General features: G+C 39.9%; 1 protein-coding gene across 1 annotated transcript; it reads left to right on the forward strand.

Annotated features, from left to right (window-relative positions):
* The first annotated feature begins 6,335 nt into the window (after positions 1 to 6,335).
* On the forward strand, positions 6,336 to 10,188 carry camp1.L (cathelicidin antimicrobial peptide 1 L homeolog). The gene is made up of 4 exons (XM_018266954.2): positions 6,336 to 6,778; positions 6,893 to 6,997; positions 8,711 to 8,791; positions 9,342 to 10,188. Exons 1-4 carry the CDS (start codon positions 6,587 to 6,589, stop codon positions 9,465 to 9,467), a joined length of 504 nt encoding a protein of 167 aa, XP_018122443.1. The 5' UTR covers positions 6,336 to 6,586; the 3' UTR covers positions 9,468 to 10,188.
* The last annotated feature ends 608 nt before the right edge of the window (positions 10,189 to 10,796 follow it).

The following is a 10,796-nucleotide window of genomic DNA, read 5'->3' on the forward strand; positions in this document are numbered from 1 at the left end:
CCCCCGCTCCCCCTTTTTTGTTTTTTGAAATATGTCATGACCACACAGAGGCCAGTATCCTAGCTTTGCCCACATGTGGAGCACTGGCCTGTGCTACGGCTCGTCTCACTTCTAGGTTGGCAAATGCCTCCAACTCATGCCAGAGGCTTCTTTAGTGCACCATAGTTATGATTAGAGCTATAGCTACAGAGCTGATCAAAAAAAGCATCTCTTGTTACACCTCTCCTGTGGTACCTGCCTGGGTTCAGTTGTGGGAGCAGAAGAATGACGTTCCTTATGCGAAAGAACACAAAGATGATGTCTTTGACATTTCCATTACACTCCACATGCTTTTGTTTTGGGTTTATTAAATATACCAACTACCCTTATTGTGTAAATGTTCTGTTCCTATAAATATTTGGGATGCACCGAATCCACTATTTGGGATTCAGCCGAATCCTTAATGAAAGATAGTCACATGATTTCCCTTCCCACCCCTAATTTACATATGCAGATTTGGATTCAGTTCGGCCAGGCACAAGGATTCGGCCAAATCTGAATCCAGCTGAAAAAGGCCAAATTGTGGCCGAATACGAATCCTACTGAAAAAGACAGAATTATGGCCCAATCCTGCTGAAAAAGCCGAATTGTGGCCGAATCCTTCCGAAAAAGCCGAATTGTGGCCGAACCCGAAGCCTGCTGAAAAAGGCCTAATTGTGGCTATATACGAATCCTGCTGAAAAAGGCTGAATTGTGGCCGAATCTTGGATTCAGTGCATCCCTAATAAATATACAAAGACTTCATGGCACCAATCACCTTGGAGCAAATTTACTGACACAAGTGCAAAATTGCATCATTGCACTTCAACAATATAGATGTGTTTTCCTTCGGTGCTACTGACCATGCAATATATTATTATTATTATTATTAACATGTATTTATATAGCGCCAACATATTGCGTAGCACTGTATTGTACCATTACTCACAGGCTGCAAATTGAGGGGACCTGGGGGGTACTTGCAGGGCATGGCCTTTATTACTCACTGCCTGCTATCTAATCTATCTAATATTCCTGCATTTCTCTATGTGTTCAATAACCGGAGACAGGATAATGTTCCTAAAGCTGCATTCCATATTTTAGGCATAAAAAAAGGCAACTTTACATTATATTTTACAATATATATTCATTACACATATTCTATGGTTATGAAGTTATTTGTATATAAATTGCTATTGAAAGCAGCGACTGTCTGTCTCTTTCTATTCTGTGCACTGGTGGTTCAGACTGTTGAAACAATGTAAGACAAGGCAGCCAAGGTGTGTTTTAGAGTGGGTGTGGCTTAAAAGGGGGAGTGGTCAACACTGGCTTTCATTATCGGCCCTCCAACACAACCAAGAAAAATTCCAGCTATCAGTACCACAGAAGTTGGACAGCACTGAACTACTGTAAATGATAAGGATATTAGAAGTCACTGAGGGGTTGTTCTGTGACCATATAAAGGCACAAGGCTGCAGGCTGAGTTATACAGGGAACTCTGAGTATCACTCATGTATTATAAGGGATAATGTACCCCCTACTGTAAATGATAAGGATATTAGAAGTCACTGAGGGGTTGTTCTGTGACCATATAAAGGCACAAGGCTGCAGGCTGAGTTATACAGGGAACTCTGAGTATCACTCATGTATTATAAGGGATAATGTACCCCCTACTGTAAATGATAAGGATATTAGAAGTCACTGAGGGGTTGTTCTGTGACCATATAAAGGCACAAGGCTGCAGGCTGAGTTATACAGGATATTAGAAGTCATGTAAATGATAAGGATATTAGAAGTCACTGAGGGGTTGTTCTGTGACCATATAAAGGCACAAGGCTGCAGGCTGAGTTATACAGGGAACTCTGAGTATCACTCATGTATTATAAGGGATAATGTACCCCCTACTGTAAATGATAAGGATATTAGAAGTCACTGAGGGGTTGTTCTGTGACCATATAAAGACACAAGGCTGCAGGCTGAGTTATACAGGGAACTCCGAGTATCACTCATGTATTATAAGGGATAATGTACCCCCTACTGTAAATGATAAGGATATTAGAAGTCACTGAGGGGTTGTTCTGTGACCATATAAAGACACAAGGCTGCAGGCTGAGTTATACAGGGAACTCTAAGTATCACTATGCTCTCTGTGTGTGTCATATTCTGCCTGTGGGAGATGAACCTGGTGGGGGTTGTTAGCATTTGAAAATATCTGTTAGGGGCCCCAAAGGTGTTTAAACATGTGCTGGGGGGGGGGTTGCTGTGTTATCCACAGGGGAGGAAGAGGCATATGGATTTAAAGGAGAAGGAAAGCTACGGAGGCATTTTATTGCCAATAGATTAGCTGCAATAGTGCAAGCTATAACACTATATTTATTCTGTAGAATGTTTTACCATACCTGAGTAAAAAGCTCTAGAAGCTGTCTGTTTGTTTAGTATAGGAGCTGCAGTATTAATGTGGTGTGACATCACTTCCTGCCTGAGTCTCTCCCTGCTCTGGGTTCAGATTACAGTAGAGAAGGGAGGGGGAGGGGGAAGAGGAGCAAACTGAGCATGCTCTTGCCCAGGGCAATGAGGTTTAAGCTGAAGGCAGGAAGTCTGATACAGAAGCCCATGTGTACACAATAGAAGGAAAGAAATGCAGTGTTTCTTTTGACAGGGGACTCAGAGCAGCAATACTTTGGGGGTTTACTGGTATATTTAGATGGACCTTTCTGATAAGGCTTACTTAGTTTTAACCTTTCCTTCTCCTTTAAGGGTATGTATTAATATGACTTAATAAACTTTTTTCATATATGAAAAAATAAAAATACACCTATATAACCAATGTATAAATGATTACAAGTAGCAAGTAGTCCATGGCCTGTGAGCAGGACACTCTATGGTCACATGAGCTTTTCTGAAAGACTCAAGGGCAGACATTTCATGTATCAATAGAAATGGGGGATTTGTTCACATAAGAGGAATCCATGAAAAATAATGTGAACTCTTTACACTTGCCAAACGCCATAATGCCAGTCCAGTTCTGGTGAATCCAACACAAGTGCATCTTTTGGCACAGGGAAACCCCACATCTGTCCTTGAGTTCATAAAGGAGCCCTCTAATATCATATTTAAGTGATTTCATTTATAGTCAACGGCAAATGCTGTTTCATGCTGTGATATAAACTGAGCCATCGACGCTTAACCAGGTTAGACAACATCCACGGCTAGGAATATTTTTTGTAAGTTCATATATACTGTATATATATATATATATATAGACACACACAACTGTTAAATGGATGGTTCACTTTAGTATGTTGTATAGTTTCTGAATGAATTGCCTTCTTCTTCTGACTCTTCCCTGCTTTCAAATGGGGGTCACTGACCCAATTTAAATAACAAATTCTTTGAAAGGCTACACATATATTGTTACTGCTACTTTTTTACTTATATTTCTATTCAGGCCTCTCCTATTCATATTCCAGTCTCTTATTTAAATGAATGGATAGATGGATGGATTTATAGATAGATAGATAGATAGATAGATAGATAGATAGATAGATAGATAGATAGATAGATAGATAGATAGATAGATAGATAGATGATAGATAGAGAGATAGATGATAGATAGAAAGACAGACAGACAGACAGAGAGATTGAGAGAGAGAGAGAGAGAGAGAGAGAGAGAGAGAGAGAGAGAGAGAGAGATAGATAGATAGATAGATAGATAGATAGATAGATAGGAACATAGTAAGTAAGGTTGAAAAAAGACACACGTCCATCAAGTTCAACCTTTTTTTTTATCTGCCTAACTGCTAGATAGATAGATGATAGATAATTAAATAGATAGATGATAGATAGATAAATAGATAGATAGATGATAGATAGATAGATAGATAGATAGATAGATAAATAGATAGATAGATAGATAGATAGATAGATAGATAGATAGATAGATAGATAGATAGATAGATAGATGATAGATAGATAGATAGATAATAGATAGATGATAGATAGATAGACAGATAGATAGATAGATAGATAGATAGATAGATAGATAGATAGATAGATGATAGATAGATAGATAGATAGATAGATAATAGATAGATGATAGATAGATAGATAGATAGATAGATAGATAGATAGATAGATAGATAAATAGATAGATAATAGATAGATAGATGATAGATAATTAAATAGATAGATGATAGATAAATAGATAGATAGATAGATAGATAGATAGATAGATGATAGATAGATAGATAGATAGATAGATAGATAGATAGATAGATAAATAGATAGATAATAGATAGATAGATAGATAGATAGATAGATAAATAGATAGATAGATGATAGATAGATAGATAGATAGATGATAGATAGATAAATAGATAGATAGATGATAGATAGATAGATAGATAGATGATAGATAGATAGATAGATAGATGATAGATAGATAGATAGATAGATAGATAGATAGATAGATGTGGATGGTTACCAAGCAGAAACCAATCTGAGCTGAATGCTGAGGATCAATTACAAACTCACTGAGCAGTTATGTCCCATGTGGCCCCCCTTATAGTCACTGACTAACGCAGAGTTAGAGAGCTGAAAAGCAGGAAGTAGTGTTCTGGATATATGTTCCACATCAAGTCACTCCAGCCTTTATACATTACACTTTTGGCTAACTAACTATATTAGATATATTTTTTATTTTCACACTGAACTGTTCCTTTAAAATGAGCCTTACTTTGCACATACCCTGAACAACACTGCAGCCTTTGTTTTTGTATCCACTAATATATATATATACATCATCTATCTATCATCTATCTATATAATTATCTATCCAGCGTCTCTATTATCTATCTACTATTAGCTATCTATCTATCGATATATCTATCTATCATCTATCTATCTATCTATCTATTATCTATCTATTATCTATCTATTATCTATCCATCACATCTATCAATCCATCCATCTATCCATTCCACCCCAACGTTTCGGCACTAAAGCCTTTGTCAAGGGGAATTTCCCTTGACAAAGGCTTTAGTGCCGAAACGTTGGGGTGTTCTCATTTTTGGCAAGTGTATCTGCTCCCTGTGGTTTGTCCCTTGATCTTGTAACTTGGTGGTATCTATATATTTCTGCTAATACTGTTGTACATAATATGCCAGTTTGTCTGATGTATATTTGTTTGCTATACACTATATAAAAGAGAATCATTTTTTTTAAGTACCACCTTTGTTTACCAAGTGTTATTTCCTTCATTGAGTGTGCATCCCCTCTCTACTCTTGTAATTACATAGACATACAGATAGATGCATGGTCGGACTGGGGGTCAGGGTTAACTGGCAGTGCCGGGCCATTCCGGCTGGGTGCCCCAGGCAACCCGGCCGCTTCCGTCGCCTCCTCTGCCTCACCACACACGACCGTGTGGGAACGAGCACCAGAACGAGCTCGCGTAGGCGTGGTATGCGCGCATACAAGTGTGCGCTCGCCCATACGCAAGCAAGCATGCCAAGAAAGGCGCGCATGCAGCAGGAACTCACTTGGCCCCATCAGTGAGGTAACACTGCCGGACTAAGGGTAGGCTGCAGAAAAGGTATGTGCCTGGCGCCCCCCAAGGTTTGTGCCCTAGGCACGTGCCTCTTCTGCCTACCCATAGTTCCGGCCCTGCTCACTGGGGCTGACACATCAGGGCCCCGCCGATGCCCCCCCCAGTAGCAACTAGGGCCCCCCACCACCCCCCCCAGTCACCGGACTCCCTCTGTCCCTCTCCCCCCTGGCTGGTGCGTATCTGCTTCTCGTATTGCGCCTTCCTTATGCGATTTGGCGTGGGAGGGGAGGTCAAGAGCACCGGCTATGTCTGGCGGGTCTAGGTCGGCGGGTCCCACAAGGGCTGGGGACAATCAGGTTTTTTCCCAATGTCCCCCCAGCCCAGTCCGATGCTGAATAGATGACAGATGGATCTTGGGGTAATGTTACACAATATTTACTCACATCTAGCAACCAATCAGTTTTTGTTTACTTTCAAACAACTGACTAGTATAAACTACCTGCTGATTGGTTGATGAGGGTTACTAGACAAGTAAACTTAAGAGCAGTTATTAGATAGATAGGTCAGTATATGGCTAGACAAATTAATAGATATAAAAATAAAGGCTGCAGTGTTGCTCAGGGTTCGTGCAAAGTAAGGTTCCGTTTAGTGTCAACTTCCCCCTCTGAAGCCAAGACGAGGGTTTAGAGGAAGCGCAGAGTATTGTGAATATTTCCTAGAAGGCATTGCAAAATAATATATACAAATATCAAGTTCTGTTTGAAAACAAATTCATATTTCTCACTAAGTCTTTGTGGTGGGAATACTAAAATCTAATACACAGCATCATTCTTGTTGGCAATTCCTACCCAAAATAGCACTATTTTTTTTTAAAAGAGAACAAGAAGACAGAGGATATGGATTGCAAGAGCAAAACCCTCCTCCCCTAGTGACTCCATATAGCAGAGCAGCTGAGGACCATAAATAGAAGATCTTCACTCCCAGACACCAGTTTCTCTGTGAAGATCAGACTATTTTGGAATGGGGGTTACCTGGGTGATACTTGTGTTGGCCAGTCTGGCCATGGGGCAGAACATTTGGGCTTTCTACCTGGAAGATAATAGGAGTGTCCCATTGTTCTCACCCCTCAGCAGAGCTGTAGACCTGTATAACACAGAGCAAGGCAATGAATGGGCGTTTAATCTCCTCGATATCATCCCCAGTTCCAGTAGGGTGAGTATTTCAGCTTTTGGCCCATCTAAGTCCCTGTATAATGTTATCTACCCTGCTGCATCTGCCATCTTGCACTGAATATTAGGGATTGTCTGTTTCTATCTTTATTTTTAGCCTCATTCAAGAAATCCACGGGTTGTCCATTTTACCATCAAAGAAACCTACTGTGAGGGATCAGTAAGAAAAAGACTGCGGAAATGTTCCTTTAAAGATGGAGGGGTAAGCAAAGAATATTTATCAACATAAGTCACCTATACAGAGACAGAGAAAAAAGAGATAGAGCCGTATTCATTTAGTCAGCTCCATAAAATACGGTCAGTAGGATCAGCCATTGATACAGTGACATCCCTAGACTTATCTGCCTCCACACAGTTAGTTGTAGGTTCCTGAGGATGGCAGTGATATACTGGGTTGGTGGGGTATAATAGAAATAGTCCCATAGACTATGATGCATGTAACCCTATAGAATTCCTTTCCTGGTTGCATGTATTTTTGCCCCCAACCCCTGTCACTGCTTATGTCTCAGGCAAGTAAACATTAATTTCAGTGGCAATCGCTAAACCGATCACTTGATTAGACTCCAACCTATTGGAGATTGAGTTGCTGCGAGGGCCAAAAAGTAAGTGTTCTGGGTAGGGCCTGGTAGGGTTTCAACTTAGTCACAATACGATGAATGAAAACTGAATGTTTTACCTTATTGGGAAAGTTTAGCATCTCTTTCCTTTAGACTCTAATTGGGTATTACCAACTATTACTCACACATATTTGCATTACTCACCCCCTTTCTATAGAAAGATCTTTGGACTTTTCCCTTTATGTTATGTGTTTGTAAGTGCCGAGCCCAGTACACCTATAACTATACATATACATTTGTTATTACAGTAATCCCCCCCACTGTTCTACATGTCTTTCTACTGCTCTTTCCTCCCTTATTCTCTTTCTACCACTCTTTCTTCTTCACTTCCCCTCTTACTAACACTCGTTATTCTTCCCTTCTTCTCTTTATACCACACTTTGTTATTCCCTTACTCTCATTCTACCACTCTTTCTTTTTCACTTCCTCTCTTTCTACCACTCTTTCTTCTTCTTACTCTCATTCTACCACTCTGTTCTTCCTTTTCTCTCTTTCTACCACTCTTTCTTCCCCCTTCTTATTTTTCTACCACTCTTTATTCTTCCCTTACTCTCTTTCTACCACTCTTTCTTCTTCCCTTCTTATTTTTCTACCACTCTTTATTCTTCCCTTACTCTCTTTCTACCACTCTTTCTTCTTCTCTTACTCTCTTTCTACCACACTGTTCTTCCTTTCCTTTCTTTCTACCACTCTTTCTTCTTCCCTTCTTATTTTTCTACCACTCTTTATTCTTCCCTTACTCTCATTCTACCACTCTGTCTTCTTCTCTTCCTCTCTTTCTACCACTATTTCTTCTTCCCTTACTCTCTTTCTACCACTCTTTCTCCTTCCCTTCTTATTTTCCTACCACTCTTTTTTTCACTTTCTCTCTTTCAACCACTCTTTTTACTTCCATTACTCTCTTTCTACCACTCTTTATTCACTTATTCACTTCTGCTATTCCTATGCCATTCCTATGCTTCTTCCACTGACAATTAACTGATTGTTCAACAGTACATTCATTTATTTTGTCTCACTGTCCATCTTTCCAGCCTTTGTGGCTGCTCTTCTGCTCTCTATATATCCATGTTTCCTCACATTTTTCCATCATTTTGTATAATTTAATTCTCTAGTCCGACCAGTGCAGTGTCCTTTCCTCTGCCATTCTGTTTTCCTTTTGGTTCCTCTCTACCCCAAAGTTCCTTTACACATTGACCTACTTTTTTTCTCTGTGACACCACTTTTTTTGTTTACCATTTATTTTCTTGCATTACATTTTATTATCACAGTTTATTAAAACAATGGCTTTTTTCTTGTAGTTGGTGAAAATCTGCTCATTAACTGTCTTCGAAGATCAAAACATTGTTACTGTCCCAGTGTGTGATGATGTTCCTGAGCAGGTAGGTCTCCCAAAAAAATCTGTTAGTAGGAACTGCCATAGAACTGCCATATCAGCCATAGAGCCAATCAGGAACAATTAGTATCTGCACAATTAGTATCAGGCAAATATCAGAATTCATGAGGGTGAGCAATGTAAGAGATGGAGGTGCCATAACAAAACAGAGGTGCCATTATGGAAGTCCAGGATTTTAAAAGGACTTGACATGGCATTTGGGCTCTTGGGCACCGGAAATGATCTATTCTTTCACTTTGGCCCTCACAGGTCCAATAAATATTGTCTGTCTATGACATGTTATCCCTGCAAGCCCAAGTAATGGAGAAGAGAGAGCACTTTATCTCTCCTTGTATTGGGCGGTAGAGACACTAAATCATTCACTGTCCTTCTACAGCAGGAGAGAGGGTGAACATGTACCTTGGTTGTTGTTGTCTGTTTAGTGTTTTTATCTCCTATTTTAATTGTAAAATGCAGACTGGTCTTTAGACTTTTCTTTTTATGTTATGTGTAAGTACCAAGCCCAGTGCACAAATCCATTAATTTATCCCTTACAGTTGCAGCAATTCAATTCTGAAAGCTCAAAAGAAGAAAGTGGCAGCAGGCAGATGATAAAAGATGCCAAGAACAGGCGCAAGAGGCCCGGATCATACTCATTTATAGGGCGAATAAACAGAGAATAAACAGAGAATAAATAGGAACTGAGAATATAGAGAAAATGGTCCCTAAATGCCATAGGGTGGCCACATGCCTGCGAATGCTGTTAATATTCAATGTTGTTAATTCACTGCTTTGTAATTCATTTCCTCTAATGGCCAATAATGAGAGTTTTTGCACCGTATGCTTTATATAAAGTTAGATTTGCAAAAAGCAGCCTTGTTATTTAAAGGTGACATCCTTCTTGTTTCCTTAAAGTTGGCCAAACAGAGGCCAGTATCTTAGAGATCCCTGTATGCGGCTGAATCCACTTGCTCTGTGGCTCCGGTCACCTTTGGTTGCCCAATGCCCTGCGTACATTCTATAGGTGGTCATCAGGGCACCAGAATCTCAAGGAACCGAGACACAGTGGAATCCCAAATGTGTTGAGCCAAGACTAGTACAGTTGCCCAGCTTTACCCCTACAGAGCTGATATTTTGGATTCAAACCAAATGTTTACCTCTAGAGACAAAACATAAATGGTGCCAGCTTGCCAATTTAGCCCCAGGAACAAACAGCTTCAATGGTCCAGAAACAAAACAAATCAGCGTGGGTGAATGAAATAAACAGTCCAAGCTTCACATTCACTCACAAACCCACTGATCGTAGTGGTAAAACAAATGACCCCGGTGCTTTCTTATTTTGTGAATTTTAGCCGAGTTCAGAAAACCATGTATACTTTGAGCTTAATAAATATGTTAAAATATCTTGTTGTGTGGATTTTTTGTTCCTACACATACTGTCCATTTTCTATTAATAAAAACCTCCTTGCACTGACCTTTTGGGATTTTTGGGTTGAAAAAAGTAGTGTGCACATTCGCATATAAAATGCAGGGTTACCATGTACCTGTTGGTACTGCTTTGTGCTTCTTCTTCACATGAATAGGTGCAACTGGCACTTTCCCTAGGCACTAGGTGATTGAGGTTGTCCTCCTGTACTATGACTGGTACAATTGCTAGTCACTGGCTCAGTTGGCATTCAGGTTGCATAAATATGGCAAGTAACTGCTTAACATATGGTGTGTGTATATAGGCCCAGACTTGCCACTTAGATGCAACTGCTTAGCCTAAATGTAAGGATATATTAAGACTTGCAGTTTAGGTGTTGGACTGGCCCACCGGGAAACCAGGAAAACTCCTTGTGGGCTCAAGTGTCAGGGGGCCCTTGTGCTGCTGAAGATTTGGTCTATTTTATGGCCATTTCCTATTTCTTTTAGAAAAAAAGAGGCTAAATAGATGGAATAATAGACTATAGTATGGAAATAATAGAGACTAGGAGAATAGAGGTTGAGTGAGGAGAAGAATAATAATAGTA

This window comes from Xenopus laevis, chromosome 6L, assembly GCF_017654675.1.
Source record: "Xenopus laevis strain J_2021 chromosome 6L, Xenopus_laevis_v10.1, whole genome shotgun sequence".
NCBI classification, from domain to species: Eukaryota; Metazoa; Chordata; class Amphibia; order Anura; family Pipidae; genus Xenopus; species Xenopus laevis.